Source organism: Hemibagrus wyckioides, linkage group LG28 (assembly GCF_019097595.1).
Source record: "Hemibagrus wyckioides isolate EC202008001 linkage group LG28, SWU_Hwy_1.0, whole genome shotgun sequence".
Classification (NCBI taxonomy): Eukaryota; Metazoa; Chordata; class Actinopteri; order Siluriformes; family Bagridae; genus Hemibagrus; species Hemibagrus wyckioides.
In genome coordinates, this window is record NC_080737.1 from 4,171,735 (window position 1) to 4,189,523 (window position 17,789).

The 17,789-nt window shown below is 41.0% G+C and overlaps 2 protein-coding genes across 5 annotated transcripts in view; one reads left to right on the forward strand and one right to left on the reverse strand.

Annotated features, from left to right (window-relative positions):
* Positions 1 to 3,996: 3,996 nt before the first annotated feature.
* On the forward strand, positions 3,997 to 8,006 carry chrm1b (cholinergic receptor, muscarinic 1b). Its single transcript, XM_058383072.1, has 2 exons — positions 3,997 to 4,270; positions 5,819 to 8,006. The coding sequence occupies exon 2, from the start codon at positions 5,891 to 5,893 to the stop codon at positions 7,439 to 7,441; it is 1,551 nt and encodes a 516-aa protein (XP_058239055.1). The 5' UTR covers positions 3,997 to 4,270; positions 5,819 to 5,890; the 3' UTR covers positions 7,442 to 8,006.
* A 2,335-nt stretch (positions 8,007 to 10,341) lies between these two features.
* The window catches only part of dpf2 (double PHD fingers 2), a 14,248-nt gene continuing 6,800 nt past the window's right edge, over positions 10,342 to 17,789 (reverse strand). Inside the window, exons 4-12 of one of the 4 annotated variants that reach the window (XM_058383088.1) lie at positions 17,621 to 17,789; positions 17,048 to 17,140; positions 16,810 to 16,891; positions 15,905 to 15,946; positions 13,419 to 13,556; positions 12,761 to 12,892; positions 12,548 to 12,660; positions 10,957 to 11,038; positions 10,342 to 10,874 (exon numbers count right to left, since the gene is read on the reverse strand). The exon at positions 17,621 to 17,789 is cut by the window's right edge and continues 16 nt beyond it. In XM_058383088.1, coding sequence (XP_058239071.1) covers positions 10,792 to 10,874; positions 10,957 to 11,038; positions 12,548 to 12,660; positions 12,761 to 12,892; positions 13,419 to 13,556; positions 15,905 to 15,946; positions 16,810 to 16,891; positions 17,048 to 17,140; positions 17,621 to 17,789 — 934 coding nt within the window. In that variant the 3' untranslated portion in view covers positions 10,342 to 10,791. Of the gene's footprint in view, positions 10,875 to 10,956; positions 11,039 to 12,547; positions 12,661 to 12,760; positions 12,896 to 13,418; positions 13,557 to 15,904; positions 15,947 to 16,809; positions 16,892 to 17,047; positions 17,141 to 17,620 lie in introns of all 4 variants that reach the window. The other 3 variants (XM_058383086.1, XM_058383090.1, XM_058383089.1) reach the window with 3 other exon arrangements.

The window sequence follows — 17,789 nt, forward strand, 5'->3', positions numbered from 1 at the left end:
AATCTTTACGCCTCCTTCCTCGTGCACCGCTATGGGACAAGGCATGTTGTTTATGTTGGTCTCAATTCAACACTTTCAGTTTTATGCTACTTTTATTGGACCTGTAATGTTCAAACAAATGGAAATAATGTACAGCATATCCTTTATAATGCATTAACAAGGTACACAGGGAGTTGCATGATACACTATATTGCCAAAAGTTTTGGGACGTCTGCCTTTACCTGCACATGAATGTAATATGGAGTTGTCCCGCCCTTTGCAGCTATAACAGCTTCAACTCTTCTGGGAAGGCTTTCCACAAGGTTTAGGAGTGTGTTTATGGGAATTTTTGACCAGTCATCTAGAAGTGCATTTGTGAGGTTAGGTAGTGATGTTGGAGGAGAAGGTCTGGCTCACAGTCTCCACTCTAATTCATCCCAAAGGTGTTCTATGGGGTTGAGGTCAGGACTCTGTGCAGGACAGTCAAGTTCCTCCACACCAAACTCACTCATCCATGTCTTTATGGACCTTGCTTTGGTCACTGGTGTGCAGTCATGTTGGAACAGGAAGGGGTCATCCCCGAACTGTTCCCACAAAGTTGGGAGCATGAAATTTCACAAATGGACTAATTGCACAGGTGGAAGCCTATCACGCTAGAATTCATTGAGCTCCTGAGAGTCACCCATTCTTTCACAAATCTGCATGCCTCGGTGCTTGATTTTATACACCTGTGGTCATGGAAGTGATTGGAACACCTGAATTCAATGATTTGGAGGGGTGTCCCAAAACTTTTGGGAATATAGTGTTGTCAGCTCAGAGCTTCATAGCAGAGATGATGTTATTTGGACGCCATGTATTAGAGAAAGCTGTGTGCTGGATTTCTGAAACAGCAGACAGCAGATGAAGTGAACACAGAGAGTGTGTAGAGTTTGGAAATTCCTTTCAGTCCAGTTTCGTCAAAAAGTCATGAGAAAGTATCTGTTGCCCTCTACTGTTCAGACCTAGACTGGAAATCTCCTCAGCTCAAATCAGCTTTTATTTGTTTGTTTGTTTGATTTGTTTGTTTGTTTATTTTAACATTTCAGGTTTTTTCCCATACTATTTATATTATTTATTTTATTATTCCATTCAAGATCATTTCTTATTTTTCATTTAAGCTTTGCATCATTTAATTAATTAGTCTAAATTATTATATACTTTATATTACTTTATTTCTATTTAAAAATGTATTAATTTTATAAATTTATTAATTAATTTCTTATTTTTGGACATTATATTTCTAAAGAATTTTTCTAGCGTTTTTCCCAGTCATTTTTCTTTTATTGTTAAATCGATTGTGCAAAATAATGGCCTGATGCCTAAATATAAAAGTAATAATAACAAAAACAAAAAAAAAACAAAAATATATTGAATTTTATTAATTACTAAATATTACACAGTGTATGCAAAAATCATGAAGCATTTTATGAGATAACATAATTAAAAAAATAACACTGTGAAAATAATTCTGAAAAATAATTGCATGACTTATGAAATATTTGCCTGAAAGTGTGTGTGAAAATGAAGCAGATCATAACACACGCTGCACACATTCAACCCATAAATAGATTTTCAGGGAACAAACAGATCACACAGCTGATGTTGAACAGAAACTCGGAGTCGTCTTTAAAGTAGAGTGTGTGTGTGTGTGTGTGGGGAAGTGGGCAGCTGTGCCTCAGTTTTGCTTGTTTTAAAGTCTCATGACTGCCAAGAAGAAAGACAGAATTGTTGAACGCACACACACACACACACACACACACACACACACACACTTGTGTGTATAGAGCTTTAAAACCCTCTTACTTTTCACAGTAACTATTCCTCTTCCTCTTCAGCAGACTAAAGCCTGTGGTATTTCATAAACACTTGACTTGCTTGGCCATCACAACACTGTGTGGCCTCTGACACACACACACACACTTTTCGCGTACTTTTCCTTGTTGCTCACCATACTTTTCACTCTCCACTGAATTTATACCACAGTGCTGTTTAAATGCTTGATTCGAATTGTCCAGAAGTTGCTGATTATTTCCTAATAACTGACCGCTTTATTAGGAACACCTGTACCGCTGACAAGCAGGCCACAGTAGCTCAAATAACCACTCGTTATTCAGCTAAGAAGAGGAACCCGAGGCTTATACAGCTGAAAATTGTAACATTTTTTGATTGAGTTCTTTAATCACGTACACCGATCAGGCGTTACATTTTGAGCAGTGCCAGGTGAAGTGAATAAGACTGATGATCTCCTCATCATGGCACCTGTTAGTGGGTGGGATATATTAGGCAGCAAGTCAACATTTTGTCCTCAAAGTTGATGTGTTAGAAACAGGAAAAATGGACAAGCGTAAGGATTTGAGCGAGTTTGATGAAAGGCCAAATTGTGATGGAGAGACCACTGGATCAGAGCATCTCCAAAACTGCAGCTCTTGTGGGGTGTTCCCGGTCTGCAGTGGTCAGTATCTATCAAAAGTGGTCCAAGGAAGGAACAGTGGTGAACCAAGGCTCATTGATGCATGTGGGGAGTGAAGGCTGGCCCGTGTGATCCAATCCAACAGACGAGCTACTGTTGCTCAAATTGCTGAAGAAGTTAATGCTGGTTCTGATAGAAAGGGGTCAGAATACACAGTGCAGGACGGGTCAGGGCTGTTTTGGCAGCAAAAGGGGGACCAACACAATATTAGGCAGGAGGTCATAATGTTATGCCTGATCAGTGTATAATACTGGCTTATTGGAATACGTCAGTATTATATATGATGTGGGGGTGTGGTAGCTTAGTGGTTAAGGCGTTGGACTGCTGATTGGAAGATTGTGAGTTTGAATCCCAGGTCCATCAAGCTGTCACTACTGGGCCCCTGAGCAAAGGCCCTTAATCCTCAATTACTCAGCTGTAGAAAAAAGGATAAACAGTAAGTTGTTCTGGATAAAAGTTTCTGTCAGATGTAGAATTCCCGGACTTAGAACCTGGCTAAAATCCAACGCTTGCAATTAATTCCCTTTTACAAAACCATCCGCCATCTTTAATTACACGTATCTGCCAAGAGCGAAGCATGCTGGGTTGAACAAATACACAATATCGTCCTTGCTCAACGCTGCCATAACTTGCCGGGTTCTGAGGAAATTGGAAATCAGTCTGTCTTATAAATTCCCCTCAGTTACCGTTCGGGTTTTATGACATTTCGGTAAAATGAGAACTTTATGCGACACATATGAGCTCCCAGGCTGTTAGCTAGCTAGCGTTTGCAGAGTAAATACTGCAAGAGGTTTTACACTGGTTATATATACATAGTCCAACATGGCGGCTGAGGAAATTAGCTATGATTGGACGTCATTGCGCGGTTACCAGGTGTGATTAACGTTTATTGCTTATCCTAGCGTAAACAGTAGCATCTATCACAGGGATCATAAACTTCAAAATATCATATACCAGGGAAACAATATCAGGAGAATGTGATCAGACTGTGTACTAGTACTGCACTCAGTATTAGACTTTTCGGGACGTGGGATTCTGAAATGTTTTGTATCCAGACCCAAAAAGTGTGGATTTACTTTAAATGTTTTTTTGTTTTTTTTTAGCTATAGCACTTTCTATAAATGAACTTCTATGAACTATTTATATAACTGAATGAACTATTACTGCATTGCACATTAGTTCTGAAACAGCTTTGGTGCTTGGACCCCTAAATATAATAAATATAATACTTTGGGTAACTTTTCTTTGGGATTCTTTCTTGCTTTTTTCCCCTCTCACTCTTCTGTTTTCTCTTTCTCTCTTTATTAACAACAACAAAAAAAGAACCACCTTGAGACACCTTGTTTAATTAGCCATTCACTTCGTTATTTGTGGATGGAAATAGACCACGGGAGCGCGCCCAAGGTAAACATGGTGTGCAGACGCCTCGCCTGCAGCTCGTCACCGGGTCTGTGGTGGCGCATGTGCGCTATTCACACGTATTATGACAGTTGACTCTGAACCTCTGGTGTGTTAGGACAGAGCTGGAGCCTGCTCGACGTTGTTTTATTTTTCTTTTGCATGCATGGTATAGGACCCATGGTCATAACAGGGCATGTTAATCACTATACAGGTTAAAATGGACCCAAAGTTTGGTATCTGTTGGGAAATTTGGTATCCTTTGAGGAATTTCCACTCTTAATACTATCGAAGGCGCAGAATTCACGATGCAGGATGAGGAACCGGTCAGCTTTTACGCTTTCCTCCACTGGCTGAAAGAAGGACAGCCGGTCTTCTAAAATGGTGAGTGTCAACAACTTATTTTCTGCAGAAACAAATTTTATTTTATTCTGTTTACAAGTATCCATGAAATGTTTAAAATCACATCATTTAGTGTTAAAAAACATCCCATTTGCTATTGGACCACTATCCTGAAGAGTATACCTTTGGGTGATTGTTGTGCAACTCTGGAGAAACCTGTACACATCATTTGCATCGAACGTTCATTGTGGCTAATTTGCTAACTTTACCCTTAAAGGTTCAAATTATGTTTGTCTAAGATGTTCCAGATGACAAGATACACATTAAATGTACTGAAAATCAGCAATAAAGAAGGTAACGGTTTAGTAGTTTTCTTGTTAGCATGTCCTCTGACTTTCACACGTTCAAAACCCTGAAATGAAAACATTTAACAAATCAGACTTATGTTTGGTTCGCTTTTGTCAAATATTAAACAAATTATATATTTCAGGTTCACTAAAAGATGCCATTGCCAAGGCTGTTGGGCAAAACCGGGAGATGTTATTTTTTAGCCATAAAGAAAGCCTGTCTCCGAAAGAACAGGACACATGAATTATGTGAGGATGTTTGAAATGGCATTAGCTACAACACGGCTGCGACGGAGCAGAAGACAAATGAACCATCACCGTGGAGTATCAACCCAGACACACTCTATTCCGGTTAAATAAACCAAACACAGCAGAGGGTTTACTGACCCACTTCAGTCTCTACTTTTAGGAATGTGCATTTAAGCAACGACACTCCAATTTAGGAAACTCATCTGTCACGCGAGTTTGTCTCTTTTCTCGTGACAGAATCATCAGCATTAGGTGCACTAATGTAATGTTGTTTAACCCCATTGAACCAGAGTATCTGGCAAAACACAGCCGTCTAGACGTCAGCAGCAAGTGTTGAAGCTTATATCCCAGATTCGCCCGGTGATTAAAAGGCAACTTATCTTAAAACAAACGTGCCAATGTGTCCGAGTCAACACGCTCCCGAGTACATCAAACAGACAGGGTAAACGGAAGATGCTTCATAATATTAATAAGCTTGGCCAATTACATTTGGGTGACAGGCGAAAGGAGAAGGATCTGGGTTTCATTTTAGGAGATGTTTTGAGCAGCTGAAGTGGTCAGACAGATGGAATATTGCTTATCTAAAATGAGGTGATAACGTGGGATAGGTTGGGTTTATTGGCTGCTAAAGGTTTTAAAACAAGCAAACCTTGTATGTCAATATTAATATCTGCGTAAGCCTCCGACTATTAGGAGGAGGGTATTGGTGTGCAAAGTTTTTTCACTCCTTAGTTTGGGTAATTTGCTGAGGTTTAAATATGAATTGGTGGTTTCAATTTAAGCTATCAGTAACCAGACAATGGAACTTTAACAGGTTCAGAAGGTCGTGTAAAAATTCCAGAACTGTGTTCCATTGTTGCTCAGCTACTAAGATCTACACTTTAATTGGATTGGATTCTGCCCAACTTGTCATATATATGTGTATGAGTGGGAAGAAAGACATCAAAGACTAATAAATAAAACTTACCTGCACCCTTTTTCTTTCTTTCATCAGAAGAATGCCGGACGACCACGTTTCCAGAAAGCCTGTCATGCCTAAACCTCAACTCTCTAATACTCTTGAAGAATGAATCTTTCATGTTGCACCTTGGGTGTAAATATGAGCCACACCTGTGAATGCCAGGTATCCAACATGACAGTAGATCTCGGTCCACTTGGGGGTCATCAGCTTTGGGAAGTGGTACTGATCATTCTTGTGACTGGCACGCTCTCCTTTATCACCATCTTGGGTAACCTGTTAGTGCTCATCTCCTTCCGGCTCAACCGCCAACTAAGAACCATCAGTAACTATTATCTCTTGAGTTTGGCAGTGGCTGACTTGATCTTAGGGACAGTGTCCATGAACCTCTACACAGCCAATATCATAATGGGACGTTGGATGTTGGGACATCTAGCATGCGATCTCTGGTTGGCGTTAGACTATGTAGCTAGCAACGCTTCTGTTATGAACCTCCTAATAATCAGCTTCGACAGGTACTTTTCTGTAACACGGCCATTAACATATCGGACCAAACGGACACCCAGGAAAGCTGCGGCATTGATCACACTAGCATGGGTGGTGTCATTTGTACTGTGGGCCCCTGCCATCTTGTTTTGGCCCCATTCAGAAGAGGAACTGGAGGACAAGGTGAACTGCTCAATCCCCTTTCTAACAGTGCCTTCTTTAACTTTTGGAACAGCCATAGCTGCCTTCTATCTCCCTGTCAGCATCATGATCATTCTATACTGGCGAATTTACTGGGAGATCGAGAACAGAGCAAAAGGACTTGCCAAATTTGTCGGGTCTGTTGGTAGCAGTCAGAGTAGCTCAGTGAAGGTAGCAAAGAAGTGGTCCAGCAGTACTCGAAGCAGCCTCAGTAGCTCCATTGAGACACATCCCAGAAAGGGTCCGGAGCTTGCCAGGAAAATATCAGTTGGGTGCTTTCCAGCAAGACAAAAACAACTTCCAGGAAATCTCTCCATGCTGCCACCACCAAGTGACATCAATTACAGGGAGGCGTGTAGCAGCAGCAGCTGGAATATTGAAGACGAGGACGAGGACGATGCTGCAACATCTTCGACAAGCGAGGAAGAGCAAAAGCAAGACCATGCAGCAATAACGATGTCCGCATCGAATCCCGCACTGATCAAGCTGAAGGATTTGCACGTAACATCCGAGTATCAACAAGAAATTCCAGTTTCTGGACAAGTTGTAGATTCATCGTTAGGCCAATCTTCCAGACACCTTTCACTGAAGAAGAACCGACTGCTGGACCTCAGCCTCCAGAAGCAGCCCAAAAACAAAAGGCGACTAAACATGATCATTCGAGAAAAAAAAGCAGCACGGACCTTGAGCGCCATCTTACTGGCCTTCATCCTGACCTGGACTCCATACAACATCATGGTCTTGGCTTCTATTTCATACCGCGTCCCTGAAAAGTTATGGCATCTGGGATACTGGTTGTGCTACGTCAACAGCACAGTGAACCCCATGTGCTATGCTCTATGTAACGAGTCCTTCCGAACCACCTTCAAAACACTGCTACTTTGTCACCGTGGAGATGCCAGAAAGTGGCAAACAAGTCACCAGAGCTGCAGTGTTTCCGTGAGGCCCAACAAGTCATGCAGCACGGTGTGATGTACAAATCGGGTCTGTGTATTTATGAAATAATGGATAGGAAACCCTGCTGGAGGGTTGTGTCGGAAGATGCCCCATCAGAGGGTTGATCCGAGGAATCAAAAGTTTATAGTCCACAACAGCTATGGATAATGCTCCTTCATATAAAAACCCAGTGAAGGGCTTTCTCTTGTTTTTGCCAGTGATAAATGACAGAACATTTGGATATTTTTGCTCTGTTTATCAAAGCACTGCTAAGTTATGCGTTTGGGAATCCGTGCCCAAATTTCTCCCCTCCATCGTCTTATGAGGTATCTGCCTTGTGTCCTGCCTACCAGTCTAATCTCTCAGCTGTGTGCCATTTGAAAAAGAGAGACGGGAGAGGATGACTAAAATAACAGCCGCTCCTCAGTTTCCGATACACGGGCCCTTTGAACAATGCAGCCAAATTGTTCCACTGAAGATTTTTTCCGTCTGCCGTCCGGTATCCCTCAGACTCATTCCTTGTTGTGAACTCATAAGGAGAATCGTGATAAATTGTGATAGCGTTAAGAAATTTGTTAAGAATTTACCAGAATTGTATATTATGGGCATGTTATACTTTATAGCAACAATATAAAAATGATCTCTAAAAAAATGATCAAAGATCTGCGTCTGCTTTCTATGTTATAATGAACAAGAATTCATTGACTCAAGCATACATGTCAAGCTGCAACAACTAAACAACCAAAGAGATCAAATTAAAAAAAAAAAATAGTGGCAAAATTGATTATCTGTTAGTTTAAATGGTATGAAGCACCAGTTAGCTTATCTAGCTAGCTGATCAGTCATAACATTCTGAGCAGTGCCAGGTGAAGTGAATAAGACTGATGATCTCCTCATAACGGCACCTGTTAGTAGGTGGGATATATTAGGCAGCAAGTGAACATTTTGTCCTCAAAGTTGATGTTAGAAGCAGGAAAAATGGGCAAGTGTAAGGATTTGAGCAAGTTTGACGAAGGACCAAATTGTGAAGGCTAGACCACTGGATCAGAGCATCTCCAAAACTGCAGCTCTTGTGGGGTGTTCCCGGTCTGCGGTGGTCAGTATCTATCAAAAGTATCATTTCAGTCCTGTAAGTTGGAGGCCCCCATGGAGGCCCCACCTTGCAAATTACATGACTTAAAGGACTCTGCAGCTAACATCTTGGTGCCAGATAACACAGCACACCTTCAGGGATCTAGTGGTGTCCATGCCTCAACGGGTATATTACAATATATTATGCCTGCTCAGTGTAATTAGCTGATAATTACTACATTATTTCATTTACTTCAAATCCCAAGCACATAAAGTTTGTGCACCCCTGATCACCACCCATTTGAGCGTTCCCTATTTTTTGCTGTTATAATAAGCTTCACTCTTCTCTTCTAAGAAGGATTTCAACTAGTTGTTGGATTATGGCTTGTGGTGATTCATTCAGCTACGAGAGCATTAGTGAGATCAGACTCTGATGTTGATATGCTGAGGAGACTCCAGTTCCACTTCATTCCAAAGGTGTTCATCGGGGTTGAGAGTCAGAGTCGGGGTTCTGCACAGGGCACTCCAGTTCTTCCAGTCCAACCTTCACCTCCCACACCATGTCTTCATGGAACATCATCATGCTGGAACAGTGTTTGGGCTCCGGTGAAGGGAACTTTGTGGCAAACGTTGTCAGGTATAAAATCTGTATTTAGTACTAAATATCACATATAACACTGTTTTTTTTGCTTAAGTATTTAAATCCCACAGTATAAAAGCCGATGTAAATACACTGCCAATATCAGTCAGTGCTAAATAGGGTTTTTTTTTTTATTTTTCCTTGGAGAAAAAGAACTCAAGATTTGTACCACAAAGCAAAACATTCTCATTATCATTATCAAACCGCTCAAAAACAACCTGGCAACAACAACAAAAAAAGAGTTGACAAAAAAATAATAATAATAATGGCCACTGTTTCAACAACAAAAAAAACAGCTATACTAACAAAAACGTTACCTTTATTTACTGTGTTAATAATGGTTAGTTGACTACTGATATAACAGCAGAACTAAATATTACAAACCTCCCCCGCCCACCCCACCCCCTTCTCCCCCCAAAAAACAACTGTTATGTTGAGTGCAATAAGAGGCGAGCGTAAGCGCAAGTGTACTTTGATAAGTGGTACCAGGTAAACATGCATATGGTTCAACAGTTCTAACTGTAAATGACACTAGGATACGGTCAAAGTGACAGGTGCTGGAAGCAATACTCGGAGTACTGCGGGTTGACCAAGTAACCGTCTCGACAAGTAACGCCGTCGTCTCCACAGACGGGACGCCGGGGTGTTTTTGTATAGAAAATCGGGCCGTATTGCATTTCATGCTAAACAGTGCGTCAGTACTGGATTAGCTAGTTCTGACGATTATCAAAAAAAATCTACAACCTGAGTCGTGAGCTGTTTATCCTCCCAAATCCATGCCGTGAATTTCACCTCGGAATCCGTTACGAGCCCCCAAATGTCTCCTGAGCTGACTTATACACTAATACACTACGTTTATTAGATCCTTGAGGAAGTTAGATTTCATTTTAACAAGCTAAAGGAAAAAAAAAACAACTTAAGGGATGATCGTCAACTGTGACGACGGCAAAGCAGACGCATCGATGGCACTGGCGAATGACGCTAAAAGGAACGCTGCTAAAAAATAAGAAGAAGAACCGCTAAAATAATAACCAATCAATTTTTTTTTTTTTTAGAATCTCGCTTTTAAATACATCACACCTTTTATATGCTTTACAAATATATAAATATACAAAAAACAAAACAAAACAAAAAAACAGGCTACCATTTGTCTTATTACAAACAAGCATGCTGATTGGTTTCAACTATTACTGGAAACGTAACCGGTATGAAGAGTCGTCTCTACTGGTGTTAGCTAGTCGTGGTTTTGGTGAATATTTCAAGTAGGTAAAGGACGCGAGCAGAGTTGTATATATTCTCAGAGCAGACTGTTAGACAGAGTGGGTTTGGATTAGTCAGTTATAACTATTGTTGTTATATTTATTATTATTATTATTATTATTATTATTATTTAGATTAATAGTTGAAAACAAAAAGCAGTGGGTAGTTTAAAACTTGGAACTGTGTAACAGTCATATTGGAATTAAACCTGCCAAGAGGAGGGATTTGTTTTCTGTTTTGTTTTTTGTGTAAATGTTTATCCATTCATCCCCGCCTTTCCTTGGGTAAATAGGTTAACGACGCTTCCCTTTTCCGGTCCCCGGCATCTCTCTTTCTCTTTGTGTTTTTATTTTAAATCGCTTCCCTCACTCACTGTGTGGCCATGCACACAGCTGGGAACCGATATCACATCCCATCACGACGGCGGAGCGTTCTGGTTCTGGTATATGGAAGCCTTCTCTTTCAGTAGGTCCAAACACAAATGGCAGCTCCAGCTTCCTGCAGGGCGGACGCAAGAACGTCAGGGTTAATTCAAGGTGCAATGGGTAAGTAGGGTTATTACAGGTGAAAGTGTTATTACCTTCAGGAGGCTCCGACATGGGCGGGGTGAGGCAGTACATGTGATAACCTCGGTCACAGTCGTCGCAGAAGAGCAGCTGGTCCTGTGGAAAAGCAGAAAATTCTGCAATTACCCACAATGCACCCTAACGGTCAGGTTTGTAATTAAAAAAATTAACACACAAGAACGTGTGATTTAGAGGATGCCGTAAATGGAATTTCATACAAAGTCAAGTCACTTGGTGGTGTGTTGTTATGGGAACATTATCAACGACAATGAAGCTAAGAGCCTATCACATCAACGGGTTTTATTCCTCTTACACCACAGCAATGGCGCTTGAATGACACGTCACTATTTGTATCCGTTTATTAGAGGTGGGCGATATGTCCTATAAATTGAATCTCCGATTTTTAAAAACAAAATTCGATTTTAAAACGATTATTTTTCTTTAAAAAATAAAATAAAATAAAACACTAGAGACTATAGGATAGATTTTTTGTAATTTGAGCAAAAACAACACATATGAACTGCTAATTTGGACTAAAAGTGCAAAGTGCAAACTTACTTTCACTAACAAGTTTTTTTTGTTATTTTAGAAACACAATAATCAATACAACAACATAAAAACCTTTTTTTGGATTAATAAAGTGCAAACTTTCACCAGTGTTTAGAAGTTCTAATTATTCTAGTAAAATAAAGTAATATAACAAAATATGAGGGATTTATAAAGTGCAAACTGCAGATTTAACTTAAATCACTTTTTATAAAATAAATAGTTGTCACCTGAAAAAAAAAAATCCCTGAAGAAAAACAATTTTGTAAAGCAGCTTGTGCATAACTGTGTATACGGCACAATCAGGGGCGAGTCTAGGATTTTTATTTAAGGGGGACTCAGCCCCCAATGAGGGAATAATAGTAAAAAGATATAAATGAAAAAATAATTAAACATATAAATAAATAAAATAAAGATTTGACTAACAGGGTAGGATGGTAAACTTATTGCAGCTGTACTGCACAGATGTGTATAACATTTGAGTACTGAACAAGCCAAATACAAGTCTTCCTGATCACGCACACACACACACCCATCCTCTGATCCTTGCTCTACGACGCCATGGTCTACAGATTGAAGGACGCGCTGAAAGACGGGGAGGAGCCGAAGCCTGTCGCCGTTTTCATCGCTAGGCCATTTTTAACATTTCTACTCAGCCATCCTAAAATTCTGCGATTCTCCATAAACTGTACACAAATTTGTGATCGTCTCAGTCCCCTTTAAATTTCATATGAAAATGGCGGCAGTCTTCGGCTCCTCCCCGTCTTTCAGCACGTTCTTCAATCCGACTGAAGAAACCGCGCCTCTCTTGGAAACAAGCTCTATGCGTCGCAGAACTACGGAAGCTCGCATATTCTTATGATAATAACAATTAATCGCGCAGCTCTACCATTTATAGTTACATTTAAGGTTGTGGAACATCTACGATGCAAGTCACACTGACATTACTGCGGCTGTAAGCAATAGGATTATCCTCAGCATCTGCCATGCTGTTACTATAGAAACTGTAACTGACGTGTGTACATGTGTGTGATTGTGGGGCTAGTAGACCGAACGTACGTCGTTCTCCGATGTGCCGCACATGTTGCAGCACTTGCACTCGATGCACTGCCAGCGGTACGTCTTCACTGCCGCCATCATCACCGGGGTGAACTGCAGACACGAGGGGTGGCCTGAATGAAGAGCGTGAAGAGACAGAGAGAATATATGAACAACAGTAAGCGGGTTATGAAAAACAGCACGGAAAGATCTCTCCGTTTAATTCCTTGGTACCGGAGCGTCCGCAGTCGGAGCAGGACACCAGCTCTTCTGATTGGCCGGTTTTCTGGTTCATGTTGGAATCCCCCAGACAGAAATCGCAGTAGTTGTTGGGAAGGGCCAGACCATCAGGACCCTTCTTAGGAGCTGCTAGAGAGGGAAAAAAAAAGCTTCAGTCTGTAATATAAACTGTAATAAATACATCATATGTTTTATATTCATGAAGAAACAGAAATACAAATCTCACAGTAGTGTGAAAGTCTTCAGTCTCTCATTTCTGTCTGTAAGTAAACACACTTAAATACTGTACAGTGACGCAAACCATATTTGGTTTGATCCAGAAAATACGAATCTCTTGATAAAACATGTAATATTGTTATCGTGATAAATTACCTCACTGTATACTATCGTGAAATAATCTTCTAGCATTTCTTACCAGTTCAAATTTATGCTTATGTTTAGTCATATGTCAGTATCCAAGCACGCAATTATAACAGGCAGGTTTTGGTTGAAACGTCTCTCCCCTGAGACGCGAGTGGGCGGGGCTAACATTTGAATTACCCGGAGCACACAAGCCAGATGTGATGTGGGGTACGGTAAGTGAACTGAATTCTGATTATTACATTTTATATATAAATATACATAAATATCAAACTCAGCATGAGCTCCTCACTCTTAGGCTCCTCGGGTGGGGGCGGCGTCTGCTCGTGAAGCTCCGCCTCCTCTTTTTCCTCCCCTTCCTCCTCGGCTAAGTGAGAATGGGTGTAATGGTAGCTCAGTCCGGGCCTGTTCTTGTAGCGCTTCCCGCAAACTACACACACACACACACACACAACTTATTCAGCATCGCCGTTTAGTCATTTTTCACCCTTGTTCACTCTTCTCACACACACACACACACACAGCCAGATTTAAACACACATACTGCTAACACTCAGAACTTGTCACTGTCTACATGAACCTAGAATAGATCTAAAGCCTAAAAGTAAATATGGGGGGGTGGATTCTGCAAAGATCGTGGTTTCTGTTCCTTTCCTCTTTGGGAACAGCAGAGTCACACACACACACACTTTCTTTACCGCTCCCTTAAACGTCAAACAATTACGAGATCATTTTGTTCTCGTTTCATACAATCTACCCCCCTCCAAACACACACACACACACACACACACACACACAGCTAACATTCATAAACAACCTCTTAAACTCCAAGGAACCACCACTGGTCCCAGATACATGTACTGTACTGAGCGAGGCGTCACAATCAAACAGTGATTCTCTTACTTGCTGTAAAATATATCAAATCAATAGATTTGAAAAAAATCTTGAATCTTGAAGAATAAAATCTTGCAGAGAAATAAATATAAGTGATAAATATCCTGGAGAATGAGAGGTTCGACTTTGCTATGCACAAGATGCAACAGAATAGAGAGGCTTGCATACATATTCACCAACCCCACCAAGCCAAATGCAAAGTGCTGCCACCAGCATCCCTCGGGACTGCTGTTAATTTTCAGTGAGGGTGAATAACCTACACAAGCCACTGTATTGAAGCACTAGAACTGGAGCAGTTCTCAAAAGCATCCACTTTAAACACACACACAGATAGTCAGGTCTAATGCGGAAAACAAAAAAGGAGAAATAAAAAAAGCAGAGTTGCTATTTCAGTCTAAGCGAAGGAGTGAAGAAGTAAGGAAGGTTATGATGAGCGACAGACAGAAAAAAGGGTGGTATTTTTACCAAAGGAGAAGGAGCTAGAGAGAGAGAGAGAGTGAGAGAGAGGAGCGAAAGGTTTCAGCAAAGCAGACAAAGAAATGAAGCTGAAAGGGCACGGGAAGAACGACACGAAACACACACAAGATGCGTCTGCTTGCGTTTCCGCGTTAGCGCCGTGTCTGATTAGTTTCAGAATGTGATTCGAGTGATGGTTCAAACACGAGGCACTTCGACACGTCGTGCACAAAATTAATCCAGTGCAAGCAGACTGAATTGCAGAACGTCAGTCGGTTTTGAAATCGTGTCAAGGGTGTTTCCTGCCTGAGCGTGCCTGCTAATCTCCGAGCAGATAAAAGCCCAGCTTCTTCTCAGCATGTGTGTGTGTGTGTTATACCATCATACCACAAACGCAAATCTTATCCTGATATTACAACGAAATATGACGTAGTACCTGGGGTGTGTGTTTTTTCCAATTCTTTAGTAAATAAAAATATTTAGCACGAGCAAATGTATGTAAAAAGATAAAATTCTGGAGAATTGGCATTTATTATTTTCTTGCTCTGAAGTGTTTCATTCCTCTGTAGAATGTTGTTGTATTTGCCTTAAAGATAATCAGGTTGCACATCTTAGTTACATTTTAACACTGCGAAACGTCCACAGAACAAGTTCCTGTGACGAGTTATGTAACGTTGCTCCCTCCGCAGTGATTTTGACGACTCAACGTTTAGTAGCAAAAACTTATCGCAGTATACACCGATCAGCCATAACATTATGACTACTGAGAGGTGACGTGAATAAAACTGATGATCTCCTCATCATGGCACCTGTTAGTGGGTGGGATATATCAGGCAGCAAGTGAACATTTAGTCCTCAAAGTTGATGTTAGAAGCAGGAAAAATGGACAAGCGTAAGGATTTGAGCGAGTTTGACCAAAATGGCTAGACCACTGGATCAGAGCATCTCCAAAACTGCAGCTCTTGTGGGGTGTTCCCGGTCTGCAGGGGTCAGTATCTATCAAAAGTGGTCCAAGGAAAGAACAGTGGTGAACCGGAGACAGGGTCATGGGTGGCCAAGGCTCATTGATGCACATGGGGAGAGAAGGCTGAAATTGCTGAAGAAGTTAATGCTGGTTCTGATAGAAAGGGGTCAGAATACACAGTAGGGCTGGTCTGGCAGCAAAAGGCGGACCAACACAATATTAAGCAGGTGGTCATAATGTTATGCCTGGTCGGTGTATATAAACCATTTTAAACTAAAGTTTCACGTCATGTTGTCGACTGCACACCTTGACGTAGAATACAGTATTAGAATAATGAATGGAAGGTTATTTAAAAAATAAATAAATAAATAATCCATTCACAAGTCAAGCAGCGGGCAGAGAAAGGCAGAGAAGAGGGAGAAGCAGGGACAGGAAGTGGGAGAGAGAGAGAGAGAAAAATATACCTCGTTCAGACGTTTTTGAAATATGCTTTTGTTTGAAAGTGTCTGAAAGAGAGAAAGAGAGAAAAAGAAAAAGAGAGAGAGAGAAAGAGATAAAGAGAAAGAGTGATGGAGAGAACAGACAGACTCACAGAGTGACACCAAGAATCAGGAAAAACCAAAGAGAAGTCAAATGATCAAGTCTGAAAGGACGAAGGAAGACAGGAACCGTAGCGCAGGTGAAGAGCACTGAGATGACCTGAGAGTACCTGAAATCCCAAGAGTCACTGTACATGAACTATATTACACAACTGGGCTCAAATTTAGTCATTAAGTAATTAAGTGATCTAGAGCTTGTGATGCTGGTCCTAAATATGTGAATAAAGCCTTATGTGTACATAAAAAAATGAAAAATATAATAATAAAATAAAATAAACTATAATAAAGAAAGAAAGAAAAAGCAGTAATAAAAAACAACAACAATAATAATAATAATAATAATAAAAATAAAAATAATATGAAAAAAATAAAATAACAAATAGTGTGATGGCTGCCACCTGGTAGAAAAAGGAGAAAGGTTATTTCTTTAAAAAAATAAATAAATAAAAATAAACAAACAAATAAATAAATAAATCATTATATATATGTATATATATAAAATTAATAATAATAATACTAACAATAATAATAATTCTGATCCTAATTCTGATCCTAATTATTCTGCGCCTCCTAAGCCTCGTTTCCTGTGTGTTGTACACTGAGCTAGATTTCCCAGAATGCTGTGTGTGTTGTGTATGAGAGAGAGAGAGAGAGAGAGAGAGAGAGACAGAGAGAGAGAGAGAGAGAGAGAGAGAGAGAGACAGAGACAGAGAGACAGAGAGAGAGACAGAGAGAGAGACAGAGAGAGAGAGAGACAGAGAGAGACTCACTGTCGCAGGCGTACGGTTTGTCCCGATCCTCAAGAGCGGCTGCTGCGTCCAGCTTCTTGCGAGCGCTGCTGACGCCCCGCCCCTAAACACACACAAAGGCCACATTAACACTCACCGGATGCATCACACGACCCCAACTATCAGCGTATCAGGATAATTAACGTGTGTCATGCTTCTAACCATGAATAAAAAAATGTAAAAATAAATTAATTAATTAAAACAAACAAACAAGATCTACCTTTCCTTTGCCTTTACCGCGTCTCTTGGGTGTATCTTCCTCGTAGTCTTCATCGTCCAGGTCGTCCATGAAGTCGTCAGGTTCCACAATTCTCTACACACACACACGTTAAAAGGATTTTCGCACATCTGAGGACTGTACTACCTTCTCCATGTCCTCTGCATTTCCACCACGGATGAAGATAAAGCGCTCATGGCTTGTGTCTGGTAACCATAGCGACAACACTGCTAAGCATATTCATCAGGCATCCAATCCAAGGCCATACAGCGAAACACAAGGTGTATCATGTACAGCTATAAACATCATCAAAAGAGCACTTTTTAACTGTTACAGCACAGCTGCTCAGATAGCTGTTACAGCGCAGATGTTTCTGATGACCAGCAAATGAACAGCTCTCAAAGAACATGATCGTGTGACTAGCGTGCTGGATTTGCATTTAAACTCTATGGATTGTGGCGACTGGGACCTCTGGTGTTCAAGCAGTGCAACTGCACAGGTGGAGTGTGAGCAGGAGGAATCAGGGATAAGTTCTGTGCACGCGTTATTGTGTGAGAATGTGTGTGTGTGTTTTACCTTCCTCACTCGGGTGGCAGGGTTGAGTCCTCCACTGGAGTACTCGTTGTGCGCAGGCTCCTCGTCGTTTGGTCTGAGCTCCAGAGCCGTTCTCTTCTCCAGCGGCTCTCCTCGGAGCAGAGCCTCCAGACTGCTGCTGCCGTCACTGGAGCCGAGCATTTCCTTCTTC